We start from the raw sequence: 19773 nt of genomic DNA on the forward strand, positions 1-19773 counted from the left end.
ACTGGATTTGGGTATATGTTTCACCATATATTTAAATCTACTGCTAGTCATGCTGTAAACACAGCTAAGGTTGCTAAAGTAAAATAGTCTTTTAACTGTCATCCTACAAAGTGATCATCCAAGAATATAAGCAAGAACACAAAAGAGAAATTTGTTGTCTCAATTTTTTTTCAAAAATCAAGAGCGCTACACTTGCTGATATTAGAGAACTTTACTTACTTCTCTATGCATAGTAGCACGGCGACACCAGGAGATCGGTGAGCACAAGCAGCTGATCATCAGTGAACTGCTGTTTGTGCTCCTGCCAGTTGTCATGGTGTGTTCTTCGGAAGTTAGATAAGGTCTTCTTTACAGTCATCTAAAGAACAGGTAATCCAAAGACTTTTAACCCTTTCTGAACACACTTAGGCTTATTAAAGAGGAATTAAACATGAAAAAAAAATCTATCTTCCAAGACGGCAGTTTTTAAACTTTTTTGGTCATCTCTGACAAAATCAAAGTTCTTATCCCACACTTCTTTTTTCCTCTTGCTAACAAAAAAAGACCTCAACTCAGAATTATTGGGAAGAATAATATGGCTTTAAATAGTAACAATTCTCAACATGGAGTGGTAAGTGTGTGATCCTATTACTCACGATAACTTAAAGAGAACAACTCATGGTCCATACCATAATCCAACAACAATCACACTCTTTTATTCTTAAATTGAATGTAAAATATTACCCAACACTAGCTATTCTGCATTCAGCAAAAATGATGTTACTTAAGAATAAAACTTGTGTGATACTGGACACTTTTGGGCTCCTTGTAAGTGGCTCTTTGCTACAATAAAGGCAAGAAAAGGGTTGTCAGAAGCAAAAAGTGACAACTTGTAATTTTAAAAAACCATTATAATAAAATGAGGGTTTTTTGGTGGGAGGGGAGTGGTTAAAAAGACTGATATGGAATGTATATAAAATAAAAGATTTTACCTCGATAGGTTGGGGATCATTCAGGTGTGCACTGAGATTCATCAGGAGCTGTGGCATCCAGGTAGGGACATCATAAGGACTAGATAAAATACATGCACCAATTCCTAGCACTCCAGCATGGCGATTGACCAATTCTGAGAAGAAAGTAATTTGTTTTAAACAATTCTGGTTTTTTAAAAGTCATGAATACAACACCACTCAAATGGATGTACAAAGCATGACAAATACAAGTCTGAGCTAAAGCTCCTAGAGTTAATGAATTTAGATATTAAATAGATTCAGTAAGTTATCCTTAGTATCCTAGACACCTTTGTTCTGAATGATGGTATTACATATGGGACTTAGTTCTAGAAATATGGCCCATGTCCATTAATAAAGCCAATCAGAGAAAGCAACATTTCTAACCTTCAGGTACTATTTATAGTAGCAGAGGCCTCAAAGCATGAAAAATGGAAACTAATCCTTGGGTCTCTTTTCCTTATTCAAATCTATACAAATTGTGTAAATAATCTAATGTCCTTTAGGATTTCTCTTAGCTCCAGTTTTTTCGAAATAAAAACTAACCAGTCAACTGTATTGTCAATAAAATTGTGAAAGCCAAGCTGCTTCATTTTTCAATAGTTCATCCTATATTAACAGTATTATAGTGTGACATATTTAATGAAGCATACAGAATGATAGGAGAAACTCATGAAGACAATCAATTTGATAAAAGAACATAAAATCTCTAATGTGGCTTATACCTCTTTTTTTTTTTTCTATTTTCATTCACATTTTGGCATTAACAGAATCACAGAATTTCAGGAAAGCTGGAAGGGTAGTTAAAAAAAAGTTCAACTCCCATCTGAAGCCTGAAACCCCCTTACAACATTACTAATGAGAGAGTTTTAAAGATAGGAAAGTCTTCAGCAGCCATCTAATCTAACTTGTACTTGATGGCAATTTCACCGATAACATACTCAACAAGTAGTCATCTAGCCTCTGTTTCAATATCTCCAAGGAATTACCAACCATAGGACCCACCACTCGTTGAGGTAGCCAGTGTTATCCTTGAACACCTCCAATGATGGGTAATGTATACATTTCTCATTGTTAAGAATTTGCATCCCTTTGATTTTTACATTTTGGTGCTACTTTCATTTTCTGGGGGAAAACAAAATCCCTATTCTCTATGGTAATCTTTTAACTTGTTTTTAAATCTCTTCATTTCCCTATGATAGGTGTGGTAACCCTGCTACACATCAAACATTGAATATTATTTTCATTTCTGGTTGCCACATTCAGTAAGGCATCATTATAATCCAGAAGAGGGCAACGAAGATGATGAACCCAGGATTCATGCTATATGAGTAAAAAAGACAACCATAAAAAAAAAAGTTAACCTGTTTTCAAGGGTCAGAAGGGCTATTATATAGAAGAACAATTAGACTTTTTCTTTTTGGCTACAGAGAGTCAAGTTAGGAAATATGGATGAAAGTCAAAAAGAAGCAAATTTAGGTTTGATGCAAGAAAGAACTTCCAATAATTAGAGCTATCTAGAAATAGAATAGATTGTGTCAAGATGCATAAGTCTTCCAGCAAGATGACCCACTTGTCATGTATGAGGTATTCTGGTCCTTGGTAAATTGGACCAAGTGGCTCCTCACATTCCTTCCAGACCTTAGATTCTATGAAATCATGTGCTATTACCTGCAGATGGAATGGTATCTCCCACTGTGCCAGGATCTCGCTTTCTTTTTTTAGGTAGTTTTGTCTTGCAAAGCTGCTCAAAGTGAATCTGCATAGGGCTATCCATGGTAAGGAAGCTACACTGCAGTAGCCCACTTAGGGTCGTAGCAGCCATTTCTCGAACCTATGAAAAAAGACAGTTATGTGTACCAAGGTGGACTATCTTTCAAAACAGACTATTGGGAAGATATGAGAGGAGAATTATTAAATAATTTTATGCAAAAGAAAAATTCTTACAAAAGTGCAAGATTTCTTTTTGAGGGTGGATCTGATCAGATGAGTGGGAGATATATAAGTGGTACTAATAATGAAACCTAATATACTTTAAAGCTAAGTCTAATATATGCTATATCACTTATTATAACTTTTAAACTGTTACAGAAATGCTATAAATTAGTAGAAACTTCTTAGTTTTTAGTAATAATTCAGAAATTACAAACCGACAATTTCCATCAATCATTTAGTTGCAGCACACATTTAAGAGAATTAACCATTCTCTTTCTCATCAATTTCATAGGCTATTAACTTTCAGTATCGGCTTATATGTATATTTTTTTTGTCAGTCCCAAGGATTTTAAGAAGGATAAGACTCAGTTTTAAATAAGTAAAACAACTGGAACTTCCAGAAGAGAAAGATTCTCAATGGTACCATCTCATACTTAACCATGAAACACTTTAGACTTCTGCTAAGAATTCACTGCAGGATATTAATGATAAGAGGATACATTTATAATTAGGCATTTGGACATGGTATTTAGTAACAGACATTCTGTGCAGATACAAAATGATAAACTTTCAATAAATATGATGGCCCATATTTAGCAAAAGATACTTTATAAGTAGCTGAACATAGTATTCTCATACTTGAAACAGGTTAAATTTAAATCTAGTGTGTTAACAATGAGTGCTTGAGACTTTCATCTCTATTTTCATGTCTGAAGGTTATTATTAAAAAGCGAACAACTTTATATTAATTGCTATAAAAAGCGTAAGCTGAAATCTAACAGAAGTCTGACTAGCAATTTTTGAATAATAAAGGGACTAGGTTACTAAATGACGCAAAAAGTGCTAATACAAATACCAGAATTAGAATGGAAGGAACTGGACCACAAAATGAGCAAATTAATGAGCTACAGTAATTTCCATCCAGTTCCTAATATTAAGACTCCATTTTTCAGTGCTTTGGAATTAATAACTAATTAATTACAAGACTTTGCTCTAGGGAGCACCTAGAAAAAAAGTTCATGAAATTAGAGGCTAATTATATACCATTTCCACTCTAATTGCTGGGTTTTGTTATCTGCCTCTCCAAGAAAAGGGCCCATAAATTTTCATTTCCAGTCTGATTTTCATGCATAAGTACAGAAAATTTTAATTAAGGTATCCAAACTACTCATTAAAAGACAACTGCAATGATAAATATATTTTAAGCTCGAAGACAGGACATAGCAACTCTTAACCTGCAAGAGCTATGTTAAGAAGGGATTGTGTCAAATCCTTAAAGTATACTAGATTTGCTGACTGCTGTTTTTATTATGTAATAATATTTTTTGAAGAGTAAGCTTTGATCCCAGCTTCTGGGAGAACTATTTGACAAAAACTGCTAGGAAAACTGGAAAAAAGTATGGCAGAAATTGGGTGTAGACCAATGTCTGACACCATATACCAAAATAAAGTCTAAATGGGTACATGATTTAGATATAAAGGCTGATACTATAAACAAATTAGAGGAGCAAGGAATACTTTATCTGTCAGATTTATGAAGAATGGAGGAATTTATGACCAAACGAGATAGAGAACATTATGAAATGTAAAATGGATAATTTTGATTACGTAAAAAGTTTTTGCACAAAGCCAATGCAACCAAGATCAGAAGAGAAGCAGAAAACTGGGAAAAAATTTTTACAATTAGTGACTCCGATAAAGGCCTCATTTCTAAAATATATAGAGAAGTTGGACGGCTAGGAGGCGCAGTGAATAGAGTACTAGCCCTGGAGTCAGGAGGACCTGAGTTCAAATTCATCCTCAGACACTTGACGCACTTACTAGCCGTGTGACTTTGGGCAAGTTACTTAACCCCAATTGCCCTCTGAAAAGAAAAAAAAAATTAAAAATAAATAAATAAAATATATAGAGAACTGAGTCAAATTTACAAGAATACAAAGGCTAACATGTCAAAACAGGAAAATTATAAATGGAGAAGACATGGGAAAATTGGAACACTGATTCACTGTTAGTGGAACTGTGAGCTGATCCAACCATTCTGGAGAGCAATTTGGAACTATGCCCAAAGGGCTATAAAAATGGGAAAAGGACCCATATGTACAAAAATATTTATAGTACCTCTTTTTAGTGGTATCCAAGAACTGGAAATTGAGGGGATGCTCATCAATTGGGGAATGGCTGAACAAGTTGTGGTATATGAATGTAATGGAATACTATTGTGCTATAAAAAAAAGATGAACAGACTTTGGAAAAACCTGAAAGACTTATAAGAACTGATGCTGAGTGAAGTGAGCAGAACAAGGAGAACATTGTACACAGTAACAGAGGCAGTGTGCGATGACTGATTTTGATAGACAACCTTTGTCAAAAATGCAAGGACCTAAAACAATTCCAAAAGACTCATGATAAAAAACGGCATTCACATCCAGAGAAAGAACTATGGGGTCTCAATGCAGAGCGAAGTAGAAGGGTTTTCTTTTTTTGTTGTTTGTTATTTTGGTTTTTTTTAGTTCCTCATGGTTTCTCCTATTCGTTATAAAAATTTAAAACTTATGGAAGTGAATGTTGAAAAATAAAAATAAACTTAAAAAAATAAAAGATTAAGTTTTATTTAATTAGAATAAAAGAAAAATTCTAATTTTACCTCTAGCTGTTCATCTTCCAACAAACCTATAACAAGCCATCTGATGTCTTTAACTGCTTCTTCATTGTTTAGGAAAGTAAAGAGATTATAGAATACCATGGTTTGGAGGTAGGTCAGTACCGTGTATCTAGCATGCCAAGAACTGCTTCTAGCTGTCTGTTAAAAAAAAAAAAGCAAATAATTTACATGAAAAACAAAAGTTTAAAGAAAACACTACTGAATTTATCAAGTGGCACTATATTCCAACCTAATGTAATTTGCTTTTCATGAATTTAAGTGGGTCAATTTGATTTGCTTATTTGCTTTTAAGCAAAAACTTCAATGATCTAGTGTCTAAGAATATTTGGTGACTAGGTAGAAACATAAAGGAAGGAATGATAGGAGACAGTGGGAATTGGTGGTTATCTGCTGGGATTGGGGGCAGGGAGGGAAAGTAGTAGGAAAACCATTTCATTTGGAGTGGAGATGAGACTTAGATACAAATTCATCCTGCTGGCACACTTACTGACCATGGCAACTTACTACTTCTCTTACATGAGTTTCCTCATTAGCAAAATGGAGAGACTATAGCTATAGTCATCTCTTTATAAGGCTGTTGTGAAGATCAAATGAGAGAATGCATATAAAGTCCTTTATAACAATTAAAGACTTTTTTTTTTTTAAAGCAATTGGGGTTAAATAACTTGCTCAAGGTTACACGGCCAGTTATTTCTGAGTGTGGTGCTAAGTATCTGAGCCCGGATTCGATCCCAGGTCATCCCAAATCTGGGGCCAGTGCTCTTACTCACTGTGCTCCCTGGACGCCCCACACTTAAAGAGTTTTAAAAAGTTAATTTAACTATTATTATTTTCATCAATGAATACCAAAGTGTGGTTTCAGTAGACTTCAGAAGAGACTTTGTGATATTAATGTTCTCTGGGTTTTTGTGACATTGACTTTTTTTAGGTTCTTTTACCTTTCTATTTGTTCTTTGTCTCCTTTGCTAGATTTATTCCATAGCAAGTTCCCTCAGGGTGTTCAAGATTCTGTCCAAAGCCACCTTCTCTCTACACTCGCTCAATTCAGTGGTTTCAATTCTCACCTCTATGCAGAAAACTCCCACATCTATATATTGAGCCCTAGTCTCTCTTGAGATCTAGTACCATAATACAAACTGCATACTCAACATTTTCAACAGATGTTCCACAAGCACCACAAATTCCACATGCTCCCAAAAGAGCTCATTCTTCTTAGTTCAGTCATCACTTACTTGTTTTAGCACCTGAAGCACCAAAGGCACTTGTTGAGGGTAAAGCAACCCCTGAGACATTAATGACAGACACAACTTTGCATCTCTTTTTAATTCATCATAGCTATTGTCATTTTCAACTGGGGCAATCTAAGGAATAAAAATAAGCAAAAAGTTAGAAAGCAGTTGTTGCTGAATAGCAATATATTCTAAATAAAGATTTTTTTTAAAAAATCAGTAAGTTATAGTGACATTTTAATGGTTGCAGAGAAGATACAGATAAGTTGAGATCTGTATCCTTGGAGCCATCAAAATATGATAGTCACAGGGTAACTAAATTTGGCATAATTATTGACTGGTTTTTCCTTTTCTGTTTCTGTGGTTTCATCAATATAAAGAACTCTTATAAGAAAACTCTTTGCACTGAAGTTTCCTTTTTATCTTTGTATCCTTAGGTCCTAGCAAATAGAAAAGCTTGTCCATTGACTGATTAGTAACTATTCTGCAACTTAGACTTAAGAAGTTGCTCAAAGTACTGAGGTGACTTAAGTCAAATTCAGCAAGCCAATATGGATCAAAGACAGGCTTGAATCCAAACAAGCCTGCAGCTATTAGTCACCATATCATTGCTGTCTGTTAACTTAAATTAGCTACATTAGTTTTTTTTTGGAGGACACAATTGGGATTAAGTGACTTGCCCAAGGTCACACAGCTAGTTTTTGTGTGTGTGGGCTAAGTGTCTGAGGCTGGATTTGAACTCAGGTCTTCCTGACTCCAGGGCCGGTGCTCTATTCACTGTGCCACCCAGCCGCCCAGTTTTCAGTGAGAATTTGAACACTGGTTGCTGGTATAAAATTTACTGTAGCACTTTCTATGAAAGATTAAAATTATAAACAAGACAACAGGGTAAATGTTTATGCTATATAGGACACCTTTCTAGGCATTAAGAAGCATTCTGGCATGTCAAACCCAATACAATATGGGTCCAATTCAATCTGCCTTCCCATACTCACTTCATATTACTCCCTCATTTATGCATTTTATGTTTTAGCCAAACTGACCTACTTGTTGTTCCTCTCCCTGGTGAGGCCATATGCGTAACATCTGAAATGTAGTCAGTCTCTCTCTCTCTTTACCTGTAGCTCTTAGAATTCTTGGATTCAGATTAGGTGATAGCAAATCCTTTGCTGTTACTTGCAGTAATCAGTGTTTTTATTTTTCTCAAAATATCTTATAGTTATCTATGTATGTGTATCCCCCAGTTAAATGTAAACTCCTTGAAGGTAGGCTTTTAACTAATGTCTACAACAATGCCTTGCAAATATATGGGTTTAATAAATACTTGTTTAAATGAACTGAATTTTGTTAATATTTTAACTACTAAGTAATCCTTTTTTATTCACTAAGGCCTATTATTATTGCAATTTGTGTTACTGAATATGCTTAGTAAACATTTAAATTATATTTCCAGAGAATCACAGAATTACAGTAGTTGATGGGATTGGCTTCAATCTTGTCCAGCCCTTTCCCCCAAACCTCCCTCCCAACACCCTTTTTCTTTTTTAAGCAATCGGGGTTAAGTAATTTGCTCAAGGTTACACAGCCAGTTATTTCTGGGTGTGGTGCTGAGTATCTGAGCCCGGGATTGGATCTCCAGGTCATCCCGACACTGGAGCCCCGGTGCTCTTACTCTCTGAGCCACCTGGCCACCCCCCAACACCCTTTTAAAACAGATGAAGGAAATTGATATTTAATATCCTACAATTCTGATTCTGATCCTCACCAAAGTCTGGTCATCTTCCCAGAATTAGTTTGATAAATGAGTTTATTGTCTCATTTTCAATTTTATTTCATCTACTGGTATAATGAAGACAAAATGAAGTTAAAAACTATTATGCCAAGTCAGACCCATATGAAGATCTAAGGGGAGTTCTTTTATTTTTCCATTCAAACCACAAAATGAAAAATGAGTAGGAAAAAACCTCTAATGGTCTCACCTGGACTATTACAGTAGACTTTTATCTGGTCTCTTCCTACTTCCATCATCCATGGTGCTGCAAAAGTAGTTTTCCTAATCTTTTATCAATCCCTCTATTCCATAATTGTCACTGGCTTCTTATTTCCTCTGGGATCAAATATAACCTGTCTGGCACGTGAAGCTCTTCCAAAGCTAGCCTCTTCTTCCTTTTCCAATACTCTTTAACATATTAATTCTCTTTATACACTCTATTCTCCCTTCTCCTGTTTCTGTGTCTTTCCAATGACTATCCACGGTGCCTTGAATGAATTCCCTCCTTATCCTTGCCTTTTACAATCCACTGCTTGCTTCAAAATTCAGCTCAACACCTTCTACATAAACCTTTTTGTGATGCTCTTGTTGCTAAACAAATTTTTAGTCATTTTTATATATTCTCTATACACTTACATACATACGTATTGTCTCCCCTGTTAAAATTTAAGCTCCTTAAGCCCCAAGAGTGAGTAAATTGAAGATAGCCTTTGACCTAGGATGGTTCTGGAGGAGAGGGAGGCTGGTGACTTTGCACAGCCCTGCCTCACTTAAATCCAATTCATTTGCAAGTCAAGACATCACCTTCCTGATATCACTGGTCCTCTTTGAGAATGAAGGACAAATAACAACCACCACCAAGATGAGGCCTATACTTCAGAGTTCAAAGAAAAAATATTTATGGCAGCTCTTTTATTATAGTATAGAACTGGAAAATGAGATGGCACCCATCAATTAGAGAATGGAATAAATATTATAGTATACAAAATGCAATGATATCTTATTGGCCTGTTAAAAATGATGACAGGCTCATTAAAAAAAATTAAAGTCATTAACAAGCATTTTAGAATGCAGAGAAAATAAGGTCAGAAGGAAACACAGACAAGCATGCTAGCTTTGAGAGTTAAAAGTTGAATTTATTATATACTTAAAAAAGGAAAAGCAGCAAAGGGAGATGTGCAGTTTCATGTATAATCCTTTTTGTCTATTCTACTTTGTATATGGACATGCTCATCTTACCAGTTCAATGAGAATTTTCCTGGTCCACCCTCTCTCCCCTCCCCCCAGGTATCCTTTCCTATAAGACCATCTCCAGTCCATACTCAAGTTTCTCTCTATACATATATACATACGGTTATTTGCATGTCATATTTCACATTTTAATGTGAGCTCCTTGAGGGTAGCAACTGCATGTTTCCCTTTTTTTTGGTATCTCTAGTACTTAGCATAGTATCTACCTTAATAAAGGTTTAAAAATAACAAGCTTAAAGGCCTGTTGATTGATCTATTCCTTCAAATGAAATTGGTTCATTTATTTATTTTGTAATCTCAAAGTCCTATAAAAATCATGGAGGCACCTAAAACCACTCACTCTAACATGCTAGATTACCAATGACATACTGTTGTCACAGCATGTTTCAAAGTAAGAATTTGATATAGTATTTTCAAATGGAAAGAGAATATGTTCTATTAATATTAAATTCAATAAAGTTTTAAATTTCACTGATCTTTAGAATTTCATCTCTACTATACAAATGAACATATATACATATATTATTGTATATTCTTATACTGTCGGTCTAAAACAGTATTTCCCCCAAAGTCTTAGTTGTCACTTTTCCCATGCATTACGGCTAGAAAACTATAATCAATATGCCCATCTTATAGTATCCAAATTTGTTCAACAATTCTTAGAATGAATATAAATTCAGAATAGCTGATGATAACTATGATATTCTTAAATAAATATGGATTTAAAAATCTTTCTTTGAATCCCCAATGTCTTGCCACATAGAAATCAAATGATGGGTAGTCAGGTCATAGCAGAGAGAGTGCTGACCCTGCAGTCAGAAGGACCTGAGTTCAAATGCAGACTCAGACACTTCCTAGCTGTGTAACCCTGAGCATGAAGCAAGTCACTTAAACCCTGCCTGCCTCCATTCCTCATCTGCAAAATGGTCTGGAGAAGGAAATGTCAAACCACTCAAGTATCTTTGCTATGAAAACCCCAAATGGGGTCACAAAGAGCCAAACATTACTAACTGACTAAACAATAAAAAGGCACCAAATAAATATGCTGACTTAAATTATTTATTTGATTTCTTGTCCCACTATTAATTTCTTGAATTTCAATATCCTAAAATGTATAAAGCACTACAAAATCTTGTTATTAACAGTGTTAAAACCAACCTGTTACACCATTTTATAAATAAATGTCTTCCTTCCAATTCCCTAGAATTGCTTTCCCACTACCTTTGCTTGTCTGAAATAAATATATATAAGGAAAGAAAAAGTTGGATGATGACTCAGCAAAGGAGACAGATGAAGAATACTTAGATTAGTTGAGATGAGAACTAGGAGAGGGTATCATGCAAACCAGGGGAAAGAGAGGGCAGATAGGAGGGTTATTTGGTTTTATTTGTAAAGAAATATGAGACTTTATTATGAATCACCTTGCTAGGCTAGTGACAAGAATCTGTAAAATGCTGCATTAATACAGCTGGGGATTCTTAAGGCTCAAATATTGAGAGTTATTTAGGTATACAATATTAAGACTATTTCTTGCTGAAGGAGAATAAGAGATAACAATTTAAAGCGCAAATTATTTCTAGTTTCGAATAGTATGAGTTATCTAATTTAGGTGGTCCCAGACAAATCTGAAGAACCAAATATCACTCGGTTTTAAATGGTACCCAAATGTTTTCAATTTCTAGAAAATAAAAATAACTATTACCAACAAGATTGGTAACCAAAATTTTTTCATCTCCCAGAGCTCTAAACATCAATTCTCTCCCTAAGAGGGCTATCAGTCATCTATCTTCTAGAAAAGGAAGTCATCAGTAAAAACACCCCCCTCAAAAAAAAACCCTACAGTTTTTAATAATAAATAATTATCTGAACAAAACAGTTACTATTGAGAAACACAAATAAGAACAATTAGACCTAAACAACCTACTAACAAAAAAAATCTGATTTCTTAAAGACCTAAAGTGTCAATCTACATTCAAGTGTCAAAAAGACAAAGGCATCAAAAACAAGAGATGTCAAGAAGGACCATCATGTTGAATAGTAATAAGATCACTGATAAGCTTCAAAAGAGCAATTCTGGTAGAATGGTGGGCTGTCAAGCAAGATGGTAAAGGATTTAGAAGTGAGTATAAGTAAGAAAGTATAGACAGCAAGTATAGATTCCTCTTTTTGCTAGTATAATGTTAATGGAATGGGAAGATCTTTCCCACCCATTAACAGGCCTACTTGGCATGTTCTGAGCTCAGGCCCAGCTGACTGCTGTGATGGAGCCTGAGTCACATGGAGCCCGAGTCACATGGAGCCCATGGTTGGAGGAGCTTGCTGAATGGCTGGAACAGGAAGAAAGAGGAAGGCACAGCTGGGAGAGAGAAAGGCAGAGCAGCTAGCATAAGTGAGAAGGGGGCAATTTTGCCTAGGGGAGGTCTGAGGGAGGGAAGGCTTGGGGATGTTGGTGCTCCCCGAATTGGTGATGTGTATAAACTTCTTTGTTACCATGGTGGAATTGGCTTTCTGGTATCTGAATAATATTTTGGTTTTCCCTTTGAGGAAGAGAGTTATTTATATTTTTCAAATTTACCTTGGAAATACACATGCACATTCATAGCGCCTGCTACGGGTATCACACTGGCGATATAGCTAGTGAAAGGAAGAAAACTGGGGGTGGGAGAAGCTGAGAGAGAATGAGGGGTAGAGAAACTTCCTAGGATATCAATAGGCTAATCATGTGTTGTTTTGAACAACAAAATTCAGGATTTCATCTAGCCTTGTGTGTTTGTAATTGTGGTTGAACAAATCAAGTCTATTTATTTATATTCATGTTTTTTAAAATTAATTTTTAGACAGTACAGCATAATTAGACAGTAAAGTATGAAAGGCAGCATGACATAGTGGATACAGAGTCAGCAACTGAGTCAGGGAGACCTAGATCAGAAATTTCATTTCTGATACATTTCAGCTGCATAGCACTGAGCAAACTGCTTAACTCTCATTCCACCCATGTAACCCGCTAAGACTCTTAAGACAACTCTAAGGAAGAGTTGTCAATCTACATTGATAGAGGTAGTTTATTTCCCTACATCAACAAATTCAGACCAGAAGAAAAAATGCAGTGTAAGCTACAGAGATATTTTCTTTCTGCAACAATACTTGAGTTATACAAGAATAGAAACATGGCTTTGGTCCTGGCATCATCATCTAATGAAGCAAATATTGAACTACTACAATTCATCTATCACCGTGCACTGATATTCTTAGATTAGATGAGGTCATATGCAACCAAAGATATTTTTCTTTGAATATTTATTTTATAGTTTCAAGCATTAAACTTTCATAGATACTAAAAGATTGTGAATTTAATCTTTTTCTCTATATAATTATAAGGCAACTTTAACTCAAAAAATGGCTTCTCACCAAAATTACTGGTGATTTTCTTTTAGAAAACCTTTACCCAACCCAGTAATTGGGGAAAAAATAAAATACTATTTAAAGAAAGAAAAAAGAAATCCTTTATCTAACCAATTAAAATAGCTCAGAAACTGGCTATTCATCATCAGTGAATAACCAATGTCTTACAACAGTACAATCTGAGACAGGCTCAGGATTATTCTTTTATTCTGTAGGTGTTTGATTCTAACAGATACTTATCAGCTCTATGCTCAGCATTTTTTCATCTACTGCTACCACAGGTCCTATCAGCAGATACATCATCCTATCACCACCCATCCCCAACCACAGAGGAGGGAGCCTGGGAAGGGACACACACCCTCACAGCCAGCACACAGATAGTACCTTAAAAAACAACGGCAAAAGTTGGAGCTGCTCTGTGACTGCTGTAGAAAAGGATCGTCCTGCACTTGCCATCAGCCACTTCAGTACTGTATGGGGACAGAATTGTAGACTCAGTGATCAATAAGTATGAGAAGAATGAGGGTTCCTCATATAATGGAATCGCAGAACTCTGTTAGTACTGGGGAGCAAGAATGACACTCACTCGATAGCCTTTCCACATAAAGGAATGATGTAACACAATGGCACTACACAAATCCTTTTGTTGCACTGATGTGGGCCTCACAAAGAAACATCAACTTATCCGACAATCAATTTCTTTTTCCAGTCTATTCAAAGTTTACATTTAATATAACAAAAATAAAATGAAATTAACTTCATACACTATTGAATCAGCACAGATCAATACCAAACAGGGAAATGAATATGCTAAAAAATGAATTTATTGAACTCAAGACTGTATGTTAAAAAATATATTAATTTTTTTTCTTTCTTTCATTTTTTTTTTTTTGCTTTTTGGAGAGGGGAAGGCAGGGCAATTGGGGTTAGGTGACTTGCCCAAGGTCACATAGCTAGTAAGTGTCAAGTGTCTGAGGCTAGATTTGAACTCAGGTCCTCCTGACTCCAGGGCCAGTGTTCTATTCACTGCACCACCTAGCCGCCCCAAAAGTATCAATTTTCAATGAGTTTTGCTAATTTTATAAGTGTTAGCATTAGTAACATAATTTAGTGACTCACCAGTTTTCAATAGTTTGATGCCCTGAGTTCTTTCATCTTCTTCAACAACTCCATTCTCTTCCATAACATGATTCTGGATTTCTTCATCTATATCCATTAGGGGTTTTAGTTTCTCCAGGATCCGGGCAGTGAATTCAGGAACACGAGGAGACTTTGTTGGCGCAGTGTTTGGCAAAGAAACATCTATCATGAATATATAAGTCAGTACACTGTAAAACAAAATACACAAAGTAGAAAAAGAAATACATTAATAGAGACCACATGAATACACCTCATCTTTAGAAGTTATGACTCAATTAAACATATTTTCTGAATTGCTTTAAAGTGTAACTTGACACAACTATAACTCTTTTTGCTCCAACCATTTCATATGATATAACATGACAGCACTCTCAAGTCAAATTTCCAAAGAGAAAAATTTTAAATGTTAAAAAAGGATTATGTAACCAAGCTTGGAACTGATACTTTCTGTTGAAGAGGCAAAATTCAAAACCATTAAAACAAATGGCAAGAACATCCACATAAGTAAATATGTAGGTAAAGAAATTAACATATAGATCGGTACAAACAATATAAAAAATTTAAATATACTGAAGGAGTCAACTAGAAAATTAAGTTATCCCTTCAAAATATAACCAATATAGACCACAGATTAAAAAAAAAAAGAAAAACAAAGATGCAAAAAATATTTAAACTACAAAGGGGAAAGCAATACTCACCTCCCTATCCTTTCCCTGACATTTTTGTAAACTTGAGTGAGTTTGGGTTCTAAGTACTTCAGTAATCTGTGTAACAGCTCAGGTACCCTCCATTCTTGCTGGGCAAGCCCACCTTGCAGTACATAAAGTCGACTAAAAAAATAAAATTTCATCTTCATCATTTATCTTCATACATTAATAAAGACAACTGCTCATCATTACATTGAAGTTACTTTAATTTTCTCAGATAGTAACCATGATCACAAAAATACCACTGACTCATAATTGATGAAGAATAAGCCTCTTTATGCCTATATAAAGTTTCTTCCCATAAATTTCATCTGCTTTTCACTGTGAAGGGGGTAAAATACACAAAGAAACTCAGTCACCAAAGCATTAGTTGATCTGCTTCATAAGCAAATATACCTGGCTGTAGAACCGATTCTTATCAGTTTTCTTTTTCTAATCTCTCCAGGTCTTTTACTCTCCTTTTTCCTCCTTTATGGTCAATTTACTATTCAGTGGCTTTCCCTTGTAAGTGTAGAGGGTGACCATACGAATTGTTTACACTCAACTGGTCAATACTATAATTCAATAACAGCTCTCTAATGAAATATTTCGTAAAGAAGGCTGAAATGATTGGATATTTTAATTTTAAAAACCTTACGTTATTCTTGTTTCCACAATAAAGATGGTTATATAGTTAACTGACTTTTTTTGTACTAGATCTAAAAATCATTAAGATTACAATGGCAATAAATACACCTAGCTTACTTCTATTTATTATGTGAACTGATGACAAAAACATCTTAAAGGCTAATTTTAAAAATTTGTTATGGTTTACCATGCATCTACAAAAGATCCTCCTTCACCACTCAATGGAGACTCCAGTAACAACTCAAATAGCCAATGAAGTTTCCGAGGATCTCTGCTTTCCTGTATCGAAAAATATGGCCAAATATCATTTCAGGGAATCTACAATTCTGCAATTAGTATGTAAAGACTTGAAATAGAAAGATCATTTGAATGCAAAGATGAAATCAATATATTAAAACATATGTCTCTTAGGCCTAGGTCAGAACTGATTAAGAAAGTAAATTCATCATTTATGAAGACTCTCACACTAGGATATGCCAGAAAAATAACAGTTGTCCAATTCAATTGACACGTTCAATAACTAGTGACAAAGCTAGGAAGATGGTCTTTAAAGATTAAGGTGCGCGTGTGTGTGTGTGTTTGGGGGGGGGGGGGGGTAGAGCAGTGATATCCTAAAAACCTGTGACTTCATCCATGTGCAGAATATCTCATTCTGAAACTCCTACTAATGCAGAAAAAAGCAATTTGTCTGCAATTTTAATATAGTCTTAGGGATACTTAAAGAACTAAGGCATTGGATGATGAAGTGACTGTTTTAGGATTCACATAGCTGGTTGTGTTAGAGGCAGGTTTTCTTCATACTGTGGCTGCCACCCCAGCCCTTATGCTGTGTGTCATCTCTATTATTATTATCAAATTACTATTACGTCTATTAATTTTCTAAAAGGGGGAGGGGACTGAGGGGAAAGTGAATGGCCAGATTACATAATTGCTTAGACTATCCAATATTAGATTTATAAAACAAAAAAAGTAATCAATGGAACAGAAGAGATAATACAGTGTTAGAACCAAAAGGACACAATTTATTATATTTTTTTGATAAATCCAAAGTCACTAAACACTAACAAAATTCATAATAGCAAAGATCTGTAAACAATCCATGTATCCAACAACTGGGAAAATGGCTGAACAAATTATAACTATGCCATAATAAATGAAAAATATGAATACAAAGAATTTGAGGAAGAAATAAGCTGACATAGATTAAAGATAGCAAAGTTAGCATAACATATACACTTAATACAATTTATATAAAAAAGTTAATTAAGGCAACAGAATCCTAAAGAAGTTTAGAAGGGGATATAGAAACAAACATTTGCTATTGTGTTATTTCACTTAAAATTTACAAAGAAATATTTAATAATAGTTTGTTATTTCATGTAATGTCATTTTAAAATTTGAGTACATCTGAATGTTTATTTTTGTTGACAGTTTCTAAAGTGAGGATAAAATTTTGCTAAATATATACATGGATTTTTTTCAAAGATTGTTAGCAAATTTAAATACAATTTTATCAGATTAGTCACATTTACATATGTGACTAATATAGGTATTTGGGGGAATTTAGGTCATCAAGGAAAATTTATAATTAGAAAAGACATTATATTTTATTTGACTAAAATGGCAATTCTCTTTCATTAAAAAGTGATTTAAAATGATGGTGCAGACCATGACCACTACTTTGTTGTATTTAACAAATTCTCAGAATAAAAGAAGGTAGCACGAGAACTTACACAGGAAGTTGCTATACAAGTTCCCCAATCATTATATGTTTCCACAGTAATGTTACATAATGCTGTTCTAAGCAGGGGACACAGAAGCTCCCAAAGTCTTTCCACCTGCTCAATCAAAACAAAAGGTAAAGGTTATTGTTATCCAAAACATACTATTTTCAAAACTTAAGTTTTCATTTACCTGTAAAAAAATGAAGAGTGTAAATTTTTTTCAGAAATTTTAACACAACTATTAAAGAGTTTAGTCAGTTTAAAGTGAGCTTAAATTCTAACATTTTTTTTTGCTTTTTGGAGGGAGGGGGGCAGGGAAATTGGGGATAAGTGACTTGCCCAAGGTCACATGGCTAGTAAGTGTTAAGTGTCTGAGGCTGGATTTGAACTCAGGTCCTCCTGACTCCAGGGCTGGTGCTCTATTCATTGTGCCACCTACCTGCCCCAAATTCTAATAGTCTAAGGAAAGCCAATTGTCATATCATATCATGCCTTCACTGTTGATCTTGGATCAGAAGTGGGATGAATAAAGAAAACAGTTGAAAACAGTAAAGTACAGTTAGAGATATATTTTAAACTGGAAATTTTCATTTAAAAAAATACAGCATCGTATTACTTGGGAAGTACATGAGTAACACATACTGATAGGGAAATGTAACTTATTATAAGTGTTGTGCACATGCACACAACATACACAGACACACACCTTTTCAAATGTCCAATGCTTAGAACCTCTAATCAAGCCAGCTATAATTTCTGCAACACACCGCTGGGTACTCTCATGTGAGTCTGAAACTAGACGTTCTAAATGAGGCTTCAAAACTGGCAAAAAGGCATCATCAAAGTTCCTGAACACACCCTATTAGAATAATTAAAAGGAAAAACACAATTATTCAAAAGCATACCTTCATGTATTGTCTAATTCTTTAAATGATTTACATTACTACTGCTGAAATCTTCTGTTTTTATTTAAAAATTGGAGAACAAAGAGTCTTACTGACTTTTCACCTGAAATAAAATATATACACAGGGATTCTAAAATTAACAAATACTCTAAGAATACTTCATAAACAAAAGAATTTTATGTAATGTGTAAATTATACATTTTGCATGATGAGTGCAAAAGTTCATAAGCAAATACTACCAAGGGTTTGGCTTTATCAAAAAGAACAGCCATCATCATCCTAGGTTGACTAAAATAATACTTGATATGATTTCCTGAATAGATATGATTTTTAAAAATATGATCATACTCGCTACAAACACACAGAAAACTAAGAATTTGAAAAAAAAAAAAAAAAAAAAAAAAAAAAAAAATTTAAAAAAAAAAAAAAAAAAAAAGAAAACTAAGAATTTTAAGCACTCCAAGGTCCACATCTTAAAATGCCCCACAAGCTGTACTTTTTAATCAAAAGCCATAAAGCTGATGTGTAATGATGACATTTTAGTTACCTTGAAGAGGCAAAACCGACGAGGATTGAATTTGTCTTTTCCTTTTCTGTCTTCTAAAGATAGAAAATTTATTAACTGCTCAACAAATTTGGGATTGGAAAAATGGTCAAAAATAATCTGTTCTGCCTACAGAGGAGAAAAAAATTATTAAAACAATTTAAAATGCAAAACACCATTAATGCAAATTCTTAATTCTACTTTTTAATACTTGCTGATAGCTAATAATACTGTAGAGGTAGGTTGTATAGCTAATAATAATAATACTGTAGAGGTAATTTGTATTACTATCATGAAAATTTTATCCTAGAAATAATCTTTTTCTACTTTCTTAAGAGGAACTATTCAAATTCAAAGCCTTCTAATCTACTTCTGCAGCTAACCTACTTCTATTCAAATCTTCAAGTCACAAGTATGAGATCCCAAATAGTTTTACTGTGAATTAAGACCTACATATTTTTTGCTGAAAGATTTAAGCAATTATGCCATCGTGTAATTTAGAAAATACCCAAAATAATCCCTGAGCTTTCCATTATCATATTAGGAAATGGTTTAAAACATGTAATTTTCTCCGTATCAGAAAATAAAAATTTCAACATAATTTATTCTACCTTGTTTTCATAAATGGATCTACCCAAAATTCTGATGGAATCAAGTTTTCTGTTTTGTCTTTTTTTGGGGGGAAGGGGGAGGAAGAGCAGGGAAACTGGAGTTAAATGACTTGCCTAAGGTCACATGGCTAGTAAGTGTCAAGTATCTGAGGCCAGATTTGAACTCATGTTCTCCTGACTCCAGGGCCAGTGCTCTATTCCCTGCACCACCTAGCTGCCCCTAAGTTTTCTGGACAACTCGTTAAGTATAGAGATGACACTGCTCTAAGCAAGGCA

The 19773-nt window shown here is 34.5% G+C and overlaps 1 protein-coding gene across 2 annotated transcripts in view; it reads right to left on the reverse strand.

Annotated features, from left to right (window-relative positions):
* Positions 1–19773, reverse strand: part of PSME4 (proteasome activator subunit 4) — a 132814-nt gene that overhangs the window by 16428 nt on the left and 96613 nt on the right. For both annotated transcript variants that reach the window (XM_069071707.1, XM_069071706.1), the window contains 12 exons: positions 18890–19015; positions 18144–18296; positions 17447–17551; positions 15901–15992; positions 15078–15209; positions 14359–14567; positions 13624–13709; positions 6819–6947; positions 5569–5724; positions 2661–2823; positions 972–1105; positions 220–358 (listed from right to left, as the gene is read on the reverse strand). In XM_069071707.1, the coding sequence (XP_068927808.1) occupies positions 224–358; positions 972–1105; positions 2661–2823; positions 5569–5724; positions 6819–6947; positions 13624–13709; positions 14359–14567; positions 15078–15209; positions 15901–15992; positions 17447–17551; positions 18144–18296; positions 18890–19015 (1620 nt within the window). In that variant the 3' untranslated portion in view covers positions 220–223. The remainder of the gene's footprint in view (positions 1–219; positions 359–971; positions 1106–2660; positions 2824–5568; positions 5725–6818; positions 6948–13623; positions 13710–14358; positions 14568–15077; positions 15210–15900; positions 15993–17446; positions 17552–18143; positions 18297–18889; positions 19016–19773) is intronic.

The sequence above is a fragment of the Petaurus breviceps genome, unplaced genomic scaffold (genome assembly GCF_028583685.1).
Source record: "Petaurus breviceps papuanus isolate PSGF00001 unplaced genomic scaffold, PetGlider_PUasm1.0 90842, whole genome shotgun sequence".
NCBI lineage: Eukaryota > Metazoa > Chordata > Mammalia > Diprotodontia > Petauridae > Petaurus > Petaurus breviceps.